This window comes from Lemur catta, chromosome 20 (genome assembly GCF_020740605.2).
Source record: "Lemur catta isolate mLemCat1 chromosome 20, mLemCat1.pri, whole genome shotgun sequence".
Classification (NCBI taxonomy): domain Eukaryota; kingdom Metazoa; phylum Chordata; class Mammalia; order Primates; family Lemuridae; genus Lemur; species Lemur catta.
The window spans coordinates 4,892,544-4,914,593 of NC_059147.1; the positions used below are offsets into that span (position 1 = coordinate 4,892,544).

Genomic DNA, 22,050 nt, shown 5'->3' on the forward strand with positions numbered 1-22,050 from the left:
CAACAATGCTTGTTTCTGTGCCATATATTTTTCAGGACCATGTGTATGAGGATATGTTATGTGCACTTTTGTTGCCAACCAATACCACAGCTACAGAACTATCCAAGTCTTTGAATGATTACATATCAGGAAAAGTGAATGGGTCATTTTGTGTCAGTAAATGGATGGATGGAGCAGTTGCCATGACTGGACGGCTTTCTGGTTTCATTACTTGGGTCAAGGTTCTGGTTTCATTACTTGGGTCAAGGAGGTCACTTCTGAATGTGAGTCTGCACTGCATCATCCATAGAGAAATGCTGACTAGCTGAAAAGTGTCACCTGAACTAAACAACATTTTGCAGGATGTGATTAAAATTATCAACCACATTAAAGCACATGCCCTTAACTTCCATGTGTTCGTGCAGCTCTGTGAGGAGTTGGACGCAGAGCACACATCTTCGCTTACACACAGAAGCGAGACGGCTTTCTAAGGTAGATCACTGGCCAGAGTTTTTGAGTTACAAGAGCCACTCCAGAGATTTCTTTTAGAAAAACGGTCACCACTAGCTGCACATTTCAGTGACACAGAATGGGTCCCCAAACTTACTTGTGTGACATATTCAACCTGCTCAGCAAAATCCATCTGTCACTTCAGGGGAGAATGACAACTGTGTTCAAGTCGGCAGATAAAGTGGCTGCATTCGAAGTCAGACTGGAATTATGGGGGTGACAAGTGAACACTGGGAGTTTTGACATGGTTCAAACATTAGAGATTTTGAAACAGGCTGAGCCAGGGCTTTCTTTCTCCCAGCTGGTGCATGACCACCTATCTCAGCTTTCAAAAGAGTTTGAGCATTACTTCCCAACCACAAAGACCCCTGAACTGGAAAGGAGTGGATCCGCAACCCACTTGTGAACAGGCCAAGTGAATCAACTTTGTCCATGCTAGAAGAGGATCAACTGTTTGAGATCACAAATGATGGTGACCTTAAAAGTATGTTTGAGACAACTTCACATCTCCATACGTTGTGAATTAAAGTCAAGGTAGAATGTCCTGAGATTGCCACAAAAGCACTGAAAAGCCTGCTTCCATTTCCAACGTCCTATCTTTGTGAAGCAGGGTTTCTGCAGTGACAGCAAGCAAAACGAGATTATGGAGTAGAATGGACATAAGCAACACGCTTCAGGTGTCACTGTCTCCCATCACCCCCAGATGGGACTTAGCGGCAGGAAAACAAGCTCAGGGCTCCCATTGCTTCTGCATTATGGTGAGTTGTATAATTATTTCCTTATATATTACAATGTAATAATAATAGAAATAAAGTGCACAGTAAATGTAAAGTGCTTGAATCATCCCGAAACCACCCCCAGCCCCACTGGAAAAACTGTCTTCCAGGAAACTGGTCCCTGGTGCCAAAAAGGTTGGGAATTGCTGCTATAGCACATCTTAGCTATAATAACAATAACTTTCCTAAAACACCGCTTTAGAAAGCACCATTCCTTTCATAAGAACTTCTCATGGCTTCCTAGTCCAGATATGAATGAACTGCCTTGCATCAGCTCTATTCTTACATGATCGTTAACCACGAATCCTGCCCTAGATCTGTTTTTGATGCTTTTCCTAACTTAGATTCTAAGCAAGATCTGATCTGCTAGACATCTCTCTCTCTGCGGTAAGAATTTACACACTAGCTAGGTCAGTCTTACCACAAAACCACACAATTTTCCTGACACCTAGTCTCTAGTTCATGCTATTTCCTGCCCACCTTCCAGCCCTGCCACCAACCCAATTTTCCAGAAAGGCAATTATTTAATCTTCCTCCTATCAAATCCTTACCAAATTCAATTCCATCTCTTCCACAGCACTTTGGCTAAGTGTCTAGACAGCAGTGAATTTCCTCTTTGCCAACATTTGTTAACTGTAATGTTCTGTGTAGCAAAATATGTTATCTTTTTAATGTATTATCTAATATTTTAATGTGTAAGTCTAATCTACCAAGCATCTGAAAGGCAGAGACAGTGTCTCACATTTCTTTTACTTTCCCTTCAGTGCTATCTCTGTGCAAACTAAAACAGAGAAGTATTTAATATTATTATCTATGGAATTCTTACTAAAGTGTACTTTTTTTACATTTTAGATATGAGGTCTCGCTATGTTGCCTAGGCTGCTTTCAAACTCTGGGCCTCAAATGAAGCTTCGCTAAATACCACACCAGTATACTAAAGCTAATTGGATTTTTACATATCAGCGACAATCGGTTCGAAAATTAAAGTTTTAAAACATATCATAGCAAGTGCCTAGGATTCAGTATAACCAAAATTGTGCAAAATTTCTCAGGAGACAACTGTATAACTTAAGATACATTTTTTAAAAGACTAGATAAATGGTGGGATCTACCGTGATTCAGCCCAGGTTGCAAGTTCTGTTCTAACATGTCACATAAGACCCCCTCAGTGACCTTCCTGGCTGCAGCTAGAATGGCATCAAGCCCTGGCCGCTGTTGGCAAATGTGTGGTTGGGTGGAAACTATGTATCTCACCCATATCTTCACGCTCAGTCCCACAGTATAAAACCACAATTGGGTGCTCCTCACTTCTAAGATCACTTTATAAATGACTTGACTTCTCACAAACCCCTTGAATCAGGAATCATCCTATGGGACTGCGTGGTTCCCAAGGGCAGGGATCATGGCTGACTTTAACTGCTCTAGCACCTGGCAGTACACACTAGGCATTTAATAAAGGTTTCTCGAATGTGTGATTGGATTAAGCTATAAATGGGCTGTTCTCTAGAAATGGACCGAGTAGTTGGCGTCCACAGAGCCTCTTGGGGTTGATGTCCAGTTCAAAACCAGCAGACTCTTAAGTGCTGGGATCATGTCCGGTTTGCTCAGCTTGTTTTTTCAGGGAGGTTTTCTGCCTCCCACCTGCTGTGTGGTCATTCACTTTTAGTTCCCTCTTGAACACAAACTCTGAATGGAGGGAACCAAACAGTAGGAAACCTGGGGGGGGAGGGGAGATACTTCTGAATAGAAAAGTGTGTTTCTGTTGTTTTGATTTCCTGGTTTCCCTCACCTTTGATCATGCTCTTAGACTTACAGGTACTCCTATCATCTTATTCCCATACTCATTTGCCCTTGGGCTATAATCATTGTATAACCTTGTTACTCGTTTTGTGTACTGTATGGAAGAAGTGAAAATAAATTCTGTGCATTTGCAGAAGAGCTTCTGAAAGTAACTGTTTCGGAGAGCCTGTGCTTCCTAGAGCTTAATGTTACCAAAAGTCAACTCTGGTTAAGACAATGTCTCAAACTGTTGAAGTCTGATGATTATATGCAAGTCATTTTGACCAAGTTCTTTGTTCCAATAGCTCATAGATGATGTAGCTGGGAAATTCAGCAGAGCGGTTTATGGTTTGCAAGCTCGTGACAAGCTGCAGCAAGCTTGCGAGGTCCTCCAGACACTGACAGCCTTTGCCCCATGGTTTTCTAAGCGAGCTCACGTAAGCAGAGGATGATCAGGAGGGAACCAGACAGAAAAAGGGGAAAAGTGAAAAGCAGAAAAACAGAATCTGGAGATTGTGCCCTGTGCAGGATTTGTGGAGCCTGAATTTAAACATTAGCAAGTACATTTGTATCTTTAAAGATTGTGAATAAGCTGATCAGTAGTGACATCCTTGGACATGCTGTGTTTATGTTCATTTGTTTATTTATCAGGTTTATTGCCTTTGAGATGCGTTTGTTAGAAGAAATAATGGGAGGCAAAATAGATCCTCTCCTGGCAGTGGATAGAGTAGTACAGCCTGGAATCAGGCATCAAAATCAGCATGGTCGTGATCCTTGCATTTGTTGCAGCCACGTTTACCAAGGTCACTTCCCCACGATTGGTCGTGCCTAGGGAGTAGAACGGCTTCCTACACAGGCAAAGAAAGGTGGTCAGATTAGTGGGAATTGTGATTTTCTGTTTCCCATTTTCTATATTTTTGAATATTCTGCAATAAGCACATAAATGTAATCTGCTTTGGTTTCCTTGGGCTTTTTAATGACAGAAATAATACATGCGTATTATTTAAAAAATCAGAACAAAAGCGTACACAGTAAAAAGCTAGAGCCCTCACCATCTCTGTCCTTCTCGCCAATCCCATTCTCTAGATGCAATTGCTATTTTCAGTTTGAAGTTAACTTGCTGCACGTAACTTTCTAGGCTTTTTTCTGTGTGTACATAAGCTCTTTTTGGTTTTGGGGGTTTTTTCTTAATAAAAATAGGGCTGAAGTATACAAATTTTTTGGAGCCTTCATTTTTTTTCTTAAACTTAGTACCTTGTCATGGACATTTTTTCATGTCAGTGCACATAAATGGACTCAATGTTCACTTATATTTTTTTCATTTGTTTACTTCGACAAACAGCATGTCCATGAACAACCTTGTACCTATATCTTTGCGCATGTACGCAAATACCTCTGGTGGGATACAATGCTAAAAGTAGAACTGATGGGCTTTTAAATTTTCAATAGATACAACAAAAATCCTTCTTAAAAGGAACCATTTGGCCATGCAGTGGCTCACGCCTGTAATCCAAGCACTCTGGGAGGCCCAGGCAGGAGCGTGGCTTGAGCTCAGGAGTTGCAGACCAGCCTGAGCAAGAGCGAGACCCGTCTCCACTAAAAATAGAAAAAATTATCTGGGCGTGGTCACGTGCACCTGTAGTCCCAGCTACTCAAGAGACTGACGCAGGAGGAGCCCTTGAGCCCAGGAGTTTGAGGTTGCTGTGAGCTAGGCTAACACCATGGCTCTCTAGCCTGGGCAACAGACTGAGACTCTGTCTCAAAAAAAAAAAAAAAAAAAAAAAAGTACCATTTTACATTCCCACCAGCCATTTCTCCACACTCTCACTTTTGCCAATTTCAAAAGCAAGAAAAGAAAACATAGAAAAGGTGGAGGGGCGTTTGGTTGATTACTAAGGAGGCTAAGCATCATTTTATATACTTACTGACCTTTTTACTTCTGCCCTGAATTGTTTCTTCATGTCCTTCATCCATTCTCCTCCCCCCATTGGGTTGTCTTTTGCTAACTTGTTTGAGCTTTATTTATTATGAATGTTAACATTTTCTATGTATGTTGCACATACTTTGTCTTTATTTTAACATTATTTACTATATCCTTTATTTTTTATCTTACACAAGTTTTTAATAAATGTAACTTTGAGAATAAAATTTCAAAACAAATAGTAGTACGTACAGTGAATATTTCAGTAAATACCTGTCAATTTGTCTAACCTTTCTTATTTTTCTTGAGAACGACTTACGTTGAAAGAGAATTAGTGTTTTCTGTTCCATTTAGAATTTCTCTTTGTTCTGTATTTTAAATCTATGTCAAATGCTTTATATCAAAAGATATATCAAGATAGACTAGATATAAGCGGACAGTCTACTTATCATTTGGGTCACATTTCCCTTTTCCTCAGCACTCCTTTTCTTACGTTAGTTTTGTGAGCTAGACATTTGGTATACTTACCACTCCAAAGAATTATCAGCTTTCTTGAATGGCATGAAATATGAATCCTCCCCTATAGGTAATATGAAATAATATATTTTCCTTCCTTGCCAAATTGTAATGTTGCTTTTTGGAAGAATGCATTTAAAATGTGTAAAGAATATTGAACTCACTGATTCTCTTATTTACCTGAGTGAGCAGTTACTGAACATCCCTTTTCAGAACAACAGCAGTCTGGGCTTCAGATTCCCTGTGACCGTCCATCTCTTCCACTCCTTCAGCAGCGTCAGGGAAGCTGGTGAGGAAAGTTCGCAGAACTCCGAGCAGGATGCTGAGCAGGTAGGTGCAATAGACACAAGTGGCCAACTCTGTTTAGAAACGTTTTAATCTTGAAAGGTCCAAACTCTCCCTAGACCTTCAAAGAGCATCCAGCTGAGCTGTGCACTGCTGAAGAAACCACTCTGCCAAGGCTCTCAGGGTCTCCCTCTCCACCAAACCAGGGTGAAAAGGATTTAGCAGAGTGTTGGTACATAGTAAACAGACAGTAAATCATATCTGCTAGTCACATGAAAATATATTCAACATCATTAGTGAACTGTAAGTCGAAACCAAAATGGGATACCACTGTACACCCAAGAAAGGCAGACAATAAACAAGTATTGGCAAGGATGCAGAGACATCTCAATCCTTATACATTTGTGTATTGTAAAATGATGCAGCCAGTTTGGAAAAGTGTTGGGTAGTTCTTTAAAATGTTAAAAATAGAATTGCCATGTAACCTAGTGATTCTGCTCCTTGGTATACACCCAAGAGAATTGAAAACATATGTCCGTTCAAAAACTTGTATGCTCATGTTCATAGCAGCGTTGTCCAAATAGCTAAATAGCCAAAGAGCAGAAACAACCCAAATGATGTCCATGATATGATCAGTGGATAAATAATATGTTACATCCATACGATGGAATATTATTCAGCAACAAAAAAAATGAAGTACATGGTCCAACATGAATGAGCTTTGAAAACATTGTGCCAAATGAAAGAAGCCAGTTACAAAAGACTGTATGTTGTGATGCATTTATATGCACCATCCAGAAGAGGCAAATTTATAGATATAGAAAATAGATTAGTGGTTATCTAGGAACAGGAAGAGTAGGGATGGGGGAATGGATAGTGACTGCTAGTGGAGGTCGGGTTTATTTTAGGGAGGATGGATCCTAAAATTAGATTGTGGTGATGGCTACACAACCCTGTGCATATACTAAAAAGCATTGACCTACATACTCCCGGTGGGTGAGTTGTATATGTGAAATTTATCTTAAAGCTGTCTTTTAAAAAGAAAAAAAACATATTCTGAGCAGGACTAGGACAATTACATAATGGGGCAGAGGAACATTTCCTTGGCTGGCTCTCTTAGTTGACAAAAAGGATAGTAAGTCTTCAGCCAGACTGCAGGTACTTTGTGTGGGGTTCCAAGGTCTTCTCCATTGAATGTCACTTTTCATGACATCACTGACAAACCTTCCACCCTTCTAAAACCATTATTTCACTAACACAACACATGGAGGTTATACAAGTCACATGGCGTTTCCCTCTAAATGCAGGTAGAAGACATGCTAGAAATGTCTTTGGTGGCACTTGGGAACATCCAGGAAGCATTTCTACAGGAGAGCCAGTTTCCTGCATCTCCAGTGACCTTGATCTCTTCCGTTGCCACTCTGATGCTGAGCAGGTTAACGTAGGAGGAAAGAAGTGGGGAGAGTTTCATTTTAAGTTTTAGGGAACATACGAAAACTGATTTCCATTTTAACTTCTTTTTCAGTAGCCAAAACATATCAACTTTGCCTCTGAGCTCTTATACTCTGGGTCACCCGGCACCTGTGAGGTTATGCTTTCCATCGGCTTCGGCTTTGGAGGAGCTCTTGAACAAACACCCAGCAGTGAATGTCCAAGTGAGTGTGAAATTGATTCCGATCAGAATGAAAATGGGGTTGGATGGCCAAGGAGGCATTTGGGTGAAAGGAGTGTACCATGAAATGTATGTAAGCTGACCGGACCATATGAGAGAGGTTTTGTGGCAGCAGTTTTTATTTTACACTGGCAGGGAGAAAAGTTGAGACCAGTAAACAGGTTTCTGGATTTAACTAAGCTTCTGTGTTGTGAATTGAAATGATGTCAGCTCTTCACTATTTACGCAAAGCTTGGGAATATCTCAATAATTACCCACTTGGTATACCAACCTGGTCACGTCCATGCATTGTATTTCTTTCAGCATTTACCTGACAAACACAAATAGCATTGCTGCCTTACTCCCCAGTAAAACAGAATCCTCCACGTACAAAGATGTTAAAAAAAAAAACCAAAAAACAAAACTAAGGGTCCCAAATATAATATGATTTGTCTTTAATCATTCCTCATAGATGTTACAGTACAAAATCTTATTTCATTTGAGATATTAGCAGGGGCAAAATCCCAACATTTACTTTATGATATCTGATACCTTGTAACCTATCACGGGGTCACTTATAAATATTTCAGCAATTCATGAAACTGGACTTTTCTTTGTTTCCAGCTGGCAGGACTAGCTTTAAGTCCCTTCAAGGATTTTGGTGACGAAAACATTGTTGGAAGCATTGGAAGTGTGAAACTAAGCTCTAATCATCCATTGCTCCAAGTCCGTGATTTAATGGAAGACATTGAGGTAGGAATTGATTCTCAGGGAATAAAATAGAAGGGCACAGGCCATTCTAGAGAGTAGGATGGAAGGATGCAAACAACTTGCAGGAAATCATTTCAGATTGATGGTAGTGCCCATTATTTAGTTATGACCATCTTTAGGGAATTTTTACAAAAAGATTCCTTACCCTTACAAAAAGGTGTTCTAAGTCTTAGACTATCTATATATTCTCCCTTAACCCTTGGGGGTATGTTAGCTACTAATATTCAAAGAGGAAGACTAGAAAGTTTCACAACCTTATCAATATAAAGGAAATTGAAAGGCGTTAATGGATGGACCATCTTAAACTTGAAGAGTGACTGTCTCTTATTCTAGATCATTCTCTGGAGAAATATGAGCATGGAAACCCATCCCATCAGCCTCAACAAGAGCATGGACCATTTTGTGATCACAGTGAACATCACCTCTTTGGAGAAAACTCTGATAGTGAGAATAGAGCCTGAAAGTCCCCTGTTAATGACACTCTACCTGGGCTTCCAGTATCAGCCTAACCACACTCACTTCCACCTGAACGTCACCCTTCCAAAGGATCAGGTGTGGCAGAAAGGTAAAACCCCAATTAGACGTTGGAAACATACCTTGAAATGCATTTCTTTCTTTCTTTTTTAAACTTTTCATTTTGAGATAATTGTAGGTTCATGTGCAATTGTAAGAAATAGCTCATATACCTTTAATCCAGTTTTCCCTAATGGTAACATCCTTCATGATTACAGTAACAATATCACAACCAGGAAATGACAACGATATATATAATACATCAACTTTATTCAGATTTCCCCAGATTTACAAGCATTCATTTCTCTGTGTGTATTTGGTTTTGTATAATTTTAACACATGTAAATACATGTGACCATGAAGTGCATTTGAAAAAAGGATGAGGGCCAGGCACAGTGGCTCACGTTGCTAATCCCAGCACTCTGAGAGGCTGAGGTGGGAGAATCACTTAAGGCCAGGAGTTCGAGACCAGCCTGGGCAACATAGTGAGACCCTATCTCTGCAAAAAAAGTTTTAAAAACAGCCAGGCATGGTGGGGCAGACATGTAGTCCTAGCTACTCAGAAGGCAAAGGTGGGAGGATAGCTTCAGAGCACAGGTGTTCTTGACTGCAGTGAGCTGTGACTGTGCCATTGTACTCCAGCCTGGGTGACAGTGAAACCCTGTCCCCAAAAACAAAACACAAACAAGGAAAAATGGATTATGGGGTGGAGAAAAGGATATATAGGTAAGAAAGCAAATGTAGTAAAATGTTAATTGTAGAATCTAGTGATTGTATGGGTGTTCATTGTAAAAATTCTCTCAACTTTCTATATAGTTAAATTTTCATAATTAAATGTTGAGACTTAGAGCAAAAGTAAAGTTCCAGCAACATGGATCATATATACTTTAACTCTTACATATTGTAGATGAATACATATATGAAATATGTCATATATTTCTACTTCATTTCTAATCTTAGGTTTGGGTAAGGCTATCTCAGTAAGTCTTGGTATAAGACCAGAAAGACTACACTGTAGTTTAGAAAAGCTAAGAATTGGAGACATTAATGGTTAAAAATTTCTAAGATACACAAATAGTGCCTACATATACTTGATCAAAACCAACAGGCTTTTTTCCAATTCAGAAGGTGCCCTCGGTTTTTCGTGCCGATCTTGGCAGTAATAATGTGTCATTTAAAGCTGGAAGGGGCCTGAGAGATCCTTTGCTTGAACAAGACTCCTTGGTTGAAAGATGAGGAAACTGAGGCCCAGAGAGATTGGGTGACTTGCCTTAGCCCTTAAGCAGCCAGCTGGTGACAGAGCCGGGCCTGGCATCGGGCCCCGGACATGCTAGTGCAGGACTCTCTCTTCCTGGAACATTATTCCTACCCTTGCTTTGCCCTTGGGTTTCTTTTATTACCTGGATCTTCTATTAATTTAGATGTGTAATTTCGTATTTTTCTAAAACTCATAATACATTCTAATTCATTAAGCCTAAATTTTCATTTATCAAAAGAATATGGGTCGGGCGCAGTGGCTCACGCCTGTAATCCTAGCACTCTGGGAGGCCGAGGCGGGTGGATCGCTCAAGGTCAGGAGTTCGAGACTAGCCTGAGGAAGAGCGAGACCCCATCTCTACTAAAAATAGAAAGAAATTATCTGGCCAACTAAAATATATATAGAGAAAAATTAGCCGGGCATGGTGGCACACGCCTGTAGTCCCAGCTACTCGGGAGGCTGAGGCAGGAGGATCACTTAAGCCCAGGAGTTTGAGGTTGCTGTGAGCTAGGCTGACGCCACGGCACTCACTCTAGCCAGGGCAACAGAGTGAGACTCTCTCTCCAAAAAAAAAAAAAAAAAAAATCCTTTACCAGAACATGGGTAATCTGGATCCTGGGATTGTATCACTGAACATTTCCTTTGAAATCATTTGTGATTCTTGGCTTGTCATTTCCTCATTTGTAAAATAAAATAACAATAGACCGATCAGAACAGAAGTTCTACTGGCCCTTTTGTGCCATGTGAAATATAGGGCAGCCGTGTTCTTTGCTCAAAGATGAGGAGTACATGTGGGCGGTGACGCTGGAGAACCTGCAGTACGGGACTGGCACCTACTACATAACAGCCGTGTGGAATGGGAGCCAGGAGGGTGCTCAGCTGACACCCCCGCTGGTCTCTGTCGTCACTGCCGTCAGTCAGGGTTATTTCTGGGACAGCCACAACAGGACGTGGAGGAGCAACGGATGCCAAGTAAGAAACTGATACTTCTCAGGCCTCTCTGCTACCTTGGCTGCCCCCTTACACAGGGCGCATTTGTTATCTGGGCCCAGAAAGAAAAATAATCAAAAGGGAAATAAATCGGCCTGGGTAACAGGAGGGGTTGAGCGTGGTGGGCAGGGACAGTGTGTCTCTGGGGCAGGAGCAGGTTTGTGCTTTATCTTTGTAATTTCTTTCTCACAGTCCAGGGTGCATCTGATGGCTGTAGATAAAATAAGGAAAGCAGTATCTAGAAGCTGCAAAAATCTTGAAGTATTAAATGTGGTGTGGGTAAAACGAAACAAACTTCCTGCTCAACAAAAGAGAATTTTTACAGCTAAGAAAAAACTGCAGATTCTTGTATATTCGAGGCCAGATGGGGACAGAGTGTCACTTTCGTCATTATCATCTAACCACTTTAAATCAGCACTATCCATTTGCACACACTCTGAGCTCCTGCCTGATTAAAGTCTCGGTTCAGTAGCAGAAAGAATGCAGTGCAATTCCTGGAGGGGTTATGAAGCTTGTTCTTAAAACAGCTGAGAAAGTGTCATCCAGATTGGGAAGAGAAGGAAAAGGGATTCCCAGGGAGGCGTCTGGCACCATTCCTGGCCTCAAGCAGTGGTTTCGGGATGGATGGCGGCTTCTCAAGCAACTCCTCAAACTGGGGAGCTTGTTAAAGTGCGGATTCTGACGCAGCGGCTCTGGGGCCAGGCCTGAGATCCTGCGCTTCTCACGAGCTCCTGGCCGATGCCGGTGCCGCGTCCTGGGGAAGCCACACTGAGTGGCCAGGCTGGAGAGCTCTGCTCCTCTGGCGACACAGACCCATTGATCGCAGGAGGCATCGGGTATCTCCCACCTCCTCGAAGCTCCCTGTAGTGCTTGGACTCTGTGAAAGGACTAGAGCCGCCAAGCACAGCATGAGAGCTCTTCCCAGGTCAGAGCACAGAGGTGGGGCATCCAGAACTTAACCTTGTGCCATGGAAAGGAGTCAGTCCTAATGACGATATCTTAGGCTTTTCATCCACAAAACCAAACACAGTGGTAAGTGGCTTCCACTTACCTACTGACATTTAAAAAAAATATTATAAAGAAATGTTATGACATACAGGAATAATATGATAAACATTAAATTTACACTCAGCTTTATCAAAGTTAGTATTTTGCTCCATTTACTGTGGATTTTTTAAAAAATAATACACTCAGGAGTAACTGAAGCCGACTGTGTATCCCTCTCTAATCTCACTCCCTCCCTTCCACCAAAGGGTGACCACTGTCCCGAGTCTGGTGTATGTGTTCATTCTTTCAGCCAATATTTATTGAGTATCTTCCACATGCCATGCCCAAGTCTGGGAACTAGAGACACAGCAATGAACAAGACACTATCCTCGTGAGCTTACGTTCTAGAGAGAAACTGAAACTGAATAGATAACTAAGTGTTGTTTTGCATGCTTTTAGGCTTTGTGTAAACAGTACCGTGCTGTACATATCCTTGTTTTATTCACTCAGCATTTGTCGGTGTTGATACATCTACTTCTCATTCATTAATTTTTAACTGCTGTATAGTATTCCATCAGTTTGACTCTACTTATGTACTTCTGCACTGTGTTATGTACTTATATACTTGTTAATTTGTTATGTTGCACTGTTATTGGACATACAGGTTGTTTCCTATTTTTGATAGTTACAAACAGTGCTGACAAAACATTCCTTTTCACATATCTTCATGCAAAGTTCCCCTAGGATATATATTCAGAACTGGAATTTCAGGATTCAGAGTTAGAGCTGCTCCAGCCTCACTGGCTGTTGCCACATTGCTCCCCGCATTGGTTATAACTGTTCACACCACCACCAGCAGTGAAGGAGAGGTCCAGACGTCCTTTTCCATCTCGAAACTACCTGTGTTTTACATCTTAGGTTTGTCCCTTCCTTAGCACTCTGAGTAGAATTGGTGTCTTGACTCTCATTCCAGGTTGGGCCGCAGAGCACCATTTGGAGGACACAGTGTCTCTGTAACCACCTGACCTTCTTCAGCAGTGACTTCTTCATTGTTCCCAGGACGGTGCATGTTGAAGACATGTTCAAACTGTTCCTTCATGTGACCAGCAATCCCGCTGGGGTGTCCTGGCTGGCTAGCCTCTTAGGATTCTATATGATCATAGTCGTGTGGGCTTGGAGGAAGGACCAAGCAGATGTGCAGAAGGTAATGAGACTTTGATTCCAAAAGCTTTGTCATAGTGTCTTGAGGATATTAAATAAAACTGGGGGTTGGGGGGACTTTGATCAGAAGAAGCAGATAGCATGACACTACGTAGCATAGAAATCCAAGTGGGACTTTGCTTAAATTTCTCTTCATATCTACTGTCTCAAGACCTAAGACATTAACTCTTTAATCTCTACTTTTTTTAAGCCAAGATTGTATCCTCATGGGACTCAGAAAACACCCTGGAAATTCTAGAATATGCAAAGTATCTATTTGTTGCCCTGGGTGGAGAGTTGCCAGCTCTAGTAAATTAAAATACAGGATACCCAGTCAAATTTGCATTTCAAATACATAGTGAATGCAGTTTAAGTATGGCACAAATTATTCATCGTTTGTCTGAAATTCAAGTTGAACTGGGTATCCTCTGTGTTAGCTGGCAATCCTCCCTGAGTGGGAGGAAAGTGGATTTAGAGGCCCAAGACTTGATCGGTTGATTCGGTGAATATTTCATGTTAAAGGCATAAGCTCTGGAATTTCAGGTCTCATCCTCCCTTCAGTCACTTAGCTCAGGTCTGCTAGTTTGTCTGTCTTCTGACCACACCCCGCCACTGCTCTCCATCCGGTTGCCCAACCCGCAGTGCTGCCTCCTCCTGCTCCTTCGCTGGAAGAGGCAGGAGGCTGTGCTGCCTGGGGGCCTGCTAAGTTACTTGGTTCTGCTTTTCCTGCAGGTGAAGGTCACCATCCTGGCTGATAATGACCCCGACTCTCGATTTCACTACCTTATTCAGGTCTACACAGGGTATCGAAGAAGGGTCACTACAACAGCTAAGGTTAATGAGATAAATGTCCTTCATTCATTGTTTTGTGTCTCCCACCGCGTGAGACCCACTCTGACTTGGTGACATCCTGGCACTTTCCAGAAGCACTTTAAAAGGGATCACAGAGATTAGTATTTCCTGGTTCTATGTTGTAAATGCAAAGCCACCTCTATGCTTGTCTGAGATTCCAGAGACTTCATTTGAGTACAGTTTTCTATGTCTTCATCTTTCCTCTTAGGGATAAACCCAAAGAAGCATGTTAAAATTTCCTATATTTTATCTTTCCTTGTCGCATTTTAGGTTATCACCCTCTACAGATCAGAGGGCTGGAGTGAGCCCCATCATCCTTGGGACCCCCAGAAGACGGTGTTTGAGCGGGGAGGCCTGGATGTCTTCCTTCTCACCACTCGGTCCTCACTAGGGGAGCTGCACAGGCCCTGGCTCTGGCATGACAGTTCGGGCGCCAGTCCTTCCTGGTGAGCACCCGCATCTTGCTGCCTTTTCTTTTTTACGGCTCATGGAGAAAGAAAGGCAAAGCCATCACAATTAATAACTGACTCTCTGGGCCAAACAGTAACAAATGATTACTAGGTTTAAGTTTTAAAGCTATCTACAAAGAACAAACCCTGGAAAGAAAGATGGCATATCAACAATATGATTTTTTTTGGGTAGTAGAAGGATAGATATCTTTTTATTTTCATTAAATGTTGTCATGATTACAAACAGCAAATAACGATGAAATGTTGGCCCACTGTATGGTAAATTAAAAATATTTCTAAATACAAAAAAAATCTTTAAAGAGTAAATTTTATAAACAACTATGTACTGAATTCACTTTTGGTCAAAATGAAGAGATCAAGGAGAAGGGAAAGAATAGAATGAGCATGTGGGATGTGCCCGGGGAGCTGGAGAGATGATGAAAGGACAAAGATAAGAGCCCATGAACTTGGCACATGTTTGGTCTGCATGATTCGGCATCTTCCTTCAGCAACACCCTGAGAATTAGGAGAAGGTGGTGGAGAAAGTAGGTAATAAAATTAATTAAAGGATGAAGATTATTGGTTTTTTGGAGTTGGGAAAAAAGAAGGCAATGGAGTGAAAGTTCTAAGGTGCAGGCACTCACAAGGATGAGTTGCCGATCGTTGCCCACCTGAGAAGAGCATGTCGTCCCCCTAAAGTTATTAGCAAAATAAGTTTTTCCCTACTAGGCTATAAACACCGACCAGTGGGCGGGCAGAGCCTAATCACTTCCGTGCTGCTCCCATTCTGTTCAGGTGCGTACAAAACAGTTTGTATAACATCATTTCAGTTTTATTTATAAAGGTGAATAATGTACAACAAGCACTTGAGGCCAGGCGCGGTGGCTCACGCCTGTAATCCTAGCACTCTGGGAGGCTGAGGCAGGAGGATCGCTCGAAGTCAGGAGTTTGAGACCAGCCTGAGCAAGAGCGAGACCCCATTTCTACTAAAAAAAATAGAAATTATATGGACAACTAAATATATATATAGAAAAAATTAGCCGGGCATGGTGGCGCAGCCTGTAGTCCCAGCTACTCGGGAGGCTGAGGCAGAAGGATTGCTTGAGCCCAAGAGTTTGAGGTTGCTGTGAACTAGGCTGACACCATGGCACTGTAGCCTGGGTAACAGAGTGAGACTCTGTCTCAAAAAAAAAAAAAAAGCACTTCAAAAGGTGCTTGATATCATTAGTCATCAGGAAATGCAAATTAAAACCACAGTGGAAGAGCACTAACTGCCCACCAGAATGGCTTACATTAAAAGTTCTGACAAAACCAAGTTTAGGTGAGAATGGGAGCAACTGGAACTCCCACGCCACTGGTGGGAGTGTGCAATGGTACAGCCACTTCGGAGAATAATCTGGCAGTTTCTCGTAAAGTTAAGCATGGATTTGCCAGGTGGCAAATTCCATCTCCTTGATATTCCTCTCGCCCAGAAATTCCTCTCCTTGATATTTACCCAGGATAAATGAAAACGTGTGTCCACTCCAAGACTTGTACATGTGGTCATAGCAGCTTTATTAATAATAGCCAAAATCTGGAAACAGCACAGATATCCATCAAATGAATGAAAAAACAAATCCTAGTATAGTCATTCAATGGAGTACCACTCAACAAAGAAAGAGACAACTATTGATATACAAAAAGCATGGATGAATTTAAAAGAGAAAATCATGCTGCAAAAAGAACCAGATACAAAGAAGACATACTGCATGAATTCGCATTATATGAAATTCTTTTTTTTTGTTAGGTTTTTTTTTTTTTTTTTTTTTTATTTCAGCTCATCATGGGGGTACATAAGTTCAGGTCATATACATCGTCCATGTCCCGCCCATCCCCCCGAGTCAGAGTCCCAAGCGCGTCCATTCTCATTCTCCAGACAGTGCGCCTGGCACTCATCATGTAGTCATACCTCCATCCCCTCCCCCCCACCTCCCCGGGTCTGCACCTTCAAGCATGACCATTCCCCAGAGGGTGTGCAACGCACTCATCATGTAGGCATAAACCCATCCCCTCCCCCCACCCCCATCCCAGTCTGATATCCAATTGGTATCCTTCCCCGATGTGCATTTAGGTGATGGTCAGGGAAACCAGTTTTCTGGTGAGTACATGTGATGCTTGTTTTTCCATTCTTTGGATATGAAATTCTTAAAAAGGTGAACTAGTCTATAGAGAAAGAAAGCAGATTCATGGTCTCCTGAGGCCAGGAGTGAGGGGGTGGGAGGTTACTGGAAAGAGCCACAAGGGAACTTTTTGGGGTGATGTTTTTAGGGGTGGTGGTGCTTACACAGGTGTATACATTTGTCAGAATGCATTGAACTGTATATTTAAAATTGGGTGCAATTTATCATATGTAAATTATGCCCAGTAAAGTTGAATATTTTTAAAAAGTATGTGTATAGGGGAGAGTACATAATTTTTTTTCAATTATTAAAATGTTTGGCACTTTATTAAATTATATAAGCTCCAAAATTACATACAAATCAAAGGAGTAAGAAACAATAAATAGTTATTCACCAAAACGCCCCTCCGTAGCAGCCGGCAGCACTGTGGCCGAGGCTCCCGTGCTGCTGTGGCAGAGGCCTGCAGATTGCCATGCTCGCTCCCCAGGGATGGCTGAACAGGGACGCACATCTACCTCTTCCACACCGAGGAACGGTCGGACTCTCATTCATTATCATCCTGTTCGTTACCATTTCTTACATACTCGAAACACACCGCCATGTATATACTAATAAGCCAAGAGCTTTATTGATGCAGCAGGCACTTTACAATGAACCCAAGAGCGTCTGCCTTCTCTGGGAAGACGGGGTGTCTATACAAACTCTCGGGGTTTTTTTCCACTTCCAAAAAAAAAAAAGCTCTCCCTTTTCCCACAGCCGTTGGATCTGCACCTGCCCAAATCATCCCTGCCCCAGTGCACACAGGTACACCTGACTGACCCCGGCCAGCCATTCTGGTAAACAGTCAAAATGTCAGTTCTGCGTTACTTGTAGACAAAGGCATAGACTATCAGATCCTGCAAAGGATTTAGGAAACAGTAAGACGATTTCTCCCTTTACCTTGAAAATAAAATACATTTCAGCGGATACATGTCCTGAAATAGTTTAGTTGGGAGTTCCTAGGAAGATGGTCCATTGTCATTCCCTTCTTCACCCAGCCTGGGCATCCAAAGTTCTTCTCAAGGTAACATGAGTTTTTTTTTTTTTTTTTTTAAACAGTCTTTCTTGCTGTAAGAACTCTTATAATGGAGCCTCGTCCTCCTACTGCTAAGGCCTTTTCATGCCACTGGAGTAACACTGCGCTACTTTCTGTGGGCTTCTCAAACCCTTTATAAATGTACTTCATTCACAAGTCACTCGGTCTCCACGAGTGGAGACCGGGGAAAAAAACAACAACAACAAACCAACGCCATTTCCATGCAGTGACTGCACAGCCTGCTCGGTTTCGCTGCTCTTGAAGCTGGTGAGCACTTTCAGCACCACAGCCTGGGCTCGCTCCTTCACAGCTTGATTCTTGGCGTTGACAGGTGTTCCGCAAGGCTGCATGAAACGCCCGAAGCTTGTCCCCTTGTCGCAGGAGCCGGTCCACTTCATCAGGGTCCGGGCTTGGCTCTCCCACCGCCGCCGCCTCCTGCTCGTCCAGGAATTTGTTCTGGTCAAACTCGTCGGTGTCCGCCCGGTGGAAGCGCGAGGACCACGTGTTCCCGGCCGTGGCGGGCGCGTGGCGCCCACTGAGCCGGCTCCGCTCGGGCCCAACCTCGGCTCCGCTCCGCTCCGGGGGGCGGGAAGCGGCCGCCCGGCACCTCCTCCGCCCAGTACATAATATTTGATAATTATAATCAATAATTATCTCCGGGTAGTAGGGTCACAAGATTTGAAAAATTTTCTTCAGTACACTTTTAGGTATTTTAGAATTGTAACAGTGAATTCCTATTAGTTGATAATCATAGGAAGATAATTTTAAAATTTAAAGTAGATAACTCTTTCACAGGAAGCACTTAAAGAAATTCACACCTATGTATTAGTTTCAACTTTTCTCACTAATTCATGTCACTAGTTTACCTCAATCCTAACTTTACATGTAGTCTTTGATTATAAAATTTTAGCTCACAGTGGTCCTATGCTCTTCAAGGGTAACGATACTGTCTTATTCATGTTTGTCTTAGCAGCAGCCAGTCCAGTGGCACGATTATATTAGGACTGAATATGTATTTGTTACAATTAATGATTATAGTTAATACTGTAACAATAAATATTTATTACATATAAATTCTCAAGGTTATGTGTCACCTCTAGAGCTTTCCATCAGCTTGGTATTAAAGTGGTTTTTTTTTTTTTTGAGACAAGATCTCGCTCTGTTGCCTGGGCTAGAGTGCAGTGGCCTCCTTATAGCTCACTGCAGCCTCAAACTCCTGGGCTCTAAGCAATCCTTCTGCCTCAGCCTCCCAGGTAGCGGGGACTACAGGCGGGGGTAGTACCCAGGGCAATCGAATGTGAGACTCTACTAAACAAAAATGGACAAGGCAACTGAGCACGCCTACTCAAAACCGCCCGCCCCTTCACATTTAAAATCAATCAATGAAGTACACCCACATACTGAGCTGCTCATAGGTAACAGGAGTTGGCAGTCTGGTGTCTGACACATGAACTCCCTTAGAGGGTAGGAAGGGAGAGACAGGCTCAACTCTCCTTTCTTTCCTTAGTTCTTGCCTTGTGCTGACACCACTCATTTACTAGGACATCCACTGATGGTGAAAGATTACTTGTCACTTGACTCAAGCCCAGCTTCCTAACGTGACTGTCTGCATTTTACTCTAGGTATGGAAGCCAGGTGATTGCCAGTGATGTGGCAGTTAAGAGGAAATGGCACTTCCTGTGCAATTGCTGGCTGGCCGTGGACCTAGGAGACCGGAAGACCTGGCAGGACCGGGTCTTCCTACCAGCCGCAAAGAGAGAGCTCTTTTCCTTTAGGTACTGTCGGGAAATCACTATTAGCAGTAAATACTGATGTGCCGTCCAGGTGAATGTACCTTGACTACCTGCTCCATTTCTTCCCTGCAGTTTTTTGGGTTCAGTGATATCAGAGCTCTTGGCTTTTTCCTCATGAGAACAAGATGACCAACTTCAAGAAGTCCAAGCACCTTACATAAAAATGCCTTAAAGGCGAAAAAGATGGAACTGCTTCTGCCAGAGCCTGATCCCCTCTCCTTTTTAAAAATTGTGCTGAATTCTTCCTCATGAATGTTTCCTTTCTCTCCTCTTGTGTGATTGAATAGTCAGGACTTCCAGCTAGCAAGAAATACTTAGTTCTTTATTAAGAATCATTCCGATTACTATTGCTGCTCCCAAAACTTAGTGGATTAAAATGACCGTTTTATTTTCTCGTGATTCTGTGGGTCAGAAATTTGGGAAGGGCCTGATCGGGCAGTTTTCCCTTGGGCTCCTGCACAGTCATCTCTGGGGTCCCTGGTGTTAGAGATCCAAAAGTGGCCCCCTGGCGCGGCCAGCAGGTGGTGCTGCCTGCCAGCTGGGAGCACATCTGTGGCTTCAGAGAGTGTCTGCACTTGGCCTCCATTCAACATGGCAGCCTCAGGACAGCTGGATGTTTTACATGCTGGCTGGCTTCTCCCAGGAGGGGCATTTCAAGAGAACTAACTGGAAGCTCTCTGGCCTTTTATGACCTAGCTTTGAAAAATCAGATTCAAGGGGAAGGGACATAGACCCCATTTTTTGATGGGAGAAGTAACGAAGAATTCTGAAACTTTTTTTCTGAACTGCCACAAGAACACAAATCTCATTTTGGATTTTTTGCTTGTTTTTATTTTTTTCCTCTATTGTTTTTATTTGTATATATTCACGGAGTACAAGTGCAGTTTTGCTACATTGATATTAACATATTGCATGCTGGTGAAGTCAGGGCCTTCAGCGCATCCATCATTGGAGCAATGTGCATTGTACCCCCAAGCACCTCCCGTCACCCACCCCCTCCCCACTCCCACCCCTCCGAGTCTCTGTCCATCATTCTACGCTCTGCTTCCATGGGTACACGTTATTTAGCTCCCACTTGTGAGAACATGCTGTATTTGTCTTTGTGTCTGAATTGTTTCATTTAAGATAATGGTCTCCAGGTCCATCCATGTTGCTTGATTTCTGATGAATGTCATTTCCAGATGTGCCCATAAGTGTTGATCAATTAGTTCCAATTTAATGGTGAGTACATGTGGTGTGTGTTTTTCCATTCTTGTCATACTTCACTTAGAAGAATGGTCTCCAGTTCCATCCAGGTTCATACAAGAGGTAATAGTTCACCACTGGTTTTTTATGGCTGTGTAGTACTCCATGGTTATACACATACCACATTTTATTCATCCACTCGTGTATTGATGGGCACCTGGGTTTCCACATCTTTGCAATTGTGAATTGTGGTTTTGGTGGTTTTGTTTGCCATAGCAAAGGTTGTTGGGTTTGAATTTGCCTGTGTCCTTTAGCAATATGGAAGCTCACATCTGACTTGTGTGCTAGCTAAAGTTATATCATCTTTTATTGAGAAGTACCCTAGCAGATTTCCCCCTAGGTTTCTTTGGTCAAAATAAAACACATTTCTATTCCTAAACAATGACAGTGGGCATGGGGTCACCTTAATTGGCTTAAAATAATCATGATTCACTCCCTGGGGTGAACACACCCATGTTGCTACTTGTTACTGGAAAATCAGGTTTCTACTAGAAAAGAGGAAGAAGGAAATAAATGGCTGTTGGACAGGCAACCAAGAGTGTCTGCCAATCTGCAGGGAATGGTCTGGTATCTGTCCTTCTTCAGATATGTGCTGAAATTCTTTGGGGTATGTACCTATAATTCCAGGGATTGAAGAGGTTGTGCAACAATGGGAAGTATGTACTGGTTGTAAGAGTGTCAAATGGTAGAGTTTGCTTTTGATGTAGATATCTTTCTAAAATTACATATTTTAAATTGTTTGTTGCTTGTGTATAGGAGTAAACTGGTAGAAATTTCCTCCTCTTTATGAAAACTTACGTGGTAAATAAGTATCCCCCCATCCCGATACCTGACTCAGTTCTAGTATGTTTTATTTTTGAGATGGGATCTCCCAGTGTTGCCCAGGCTGGTCTCAAACTCCTGGGCTCAAGCACTCCTCCTGCCTTAGCCTCTCAAGTAGCTGGGATTACAGGTGCATGCCGCTGTGCCCAGCTAGTTCTAGTATTTTTTATAATATGTGGGTATATTTAAGAATTCAAGTGTATTCATTTTGTTGAAATGTGATTGTTTAATCTCTGTGTTTCTCATAGAAGTATTGTGATAGATTTGTTAATTCTCCTTTAATTATGTATGTTTTTACCACATACACATATTTTGAAGATATTTCATTAGGAAATTCAAGTGCATGTTATTCTGGGTGAATTTTTCCTTTTCCTTTTTTTTGTTATATAGCTTTCCTTTTTATCCTTTTAACACTTTTTATCTTAAATTCTGTTTTGTCTGATATTGATATTAGTATGTCAACTTTCTTTGGTTAATGTTTCTATTAAATATCTTTATCAGTTTATTTTCAGCCCTTTC

General features: G+C 42.1%; 1 protein-coding gene and 1 pseudogene across 1 annotated transcript in view; one reads left to right on the plus strand and one right to left on the minus strand.

Annotated features, from left to right (window-relative positions):
• Positions 1-182: 182 nt before the first annotated feature.
• LOC123625489 (polycystic kidney disease protein 1-like 3) overlaps positions 183-22,050 on the plus strand; it is a 26,854-nt gene continuing 4,986 nt past the window's right edge. The window contains 12 exon segments of the mRNA XM_045534048.1: positions 183-263; positions 3,350-3,481; positions 5,695-5,811; positions 7,074-7,201; positions 7,295-7,421; positions 8,042-8,170; positions 8,522-8,753; positions 10,738-10,931; positions 12,910-13,140; positions 13,869-13,985; positions 14,259-14,434; positions 19,294-19,446. Coding sequence (XP_045390004.1) covers positions 183-263; positions 3,350-3,481; positions 5,695-5,811; positions 7,074-7,201; positions 7,295-7,421; positions 8,042-8,170; positions 8,522-8,753; positions 10,738-10,931; positions 12,910-13,140; positions 13,869-13,985; positions 14,259-14,434; positions 19,294-19,446 — 1,817 coding nt within the window.
• LOC123625352 lies at positions 16,537-18,630 on the minus strand (annotated as a pseudogene).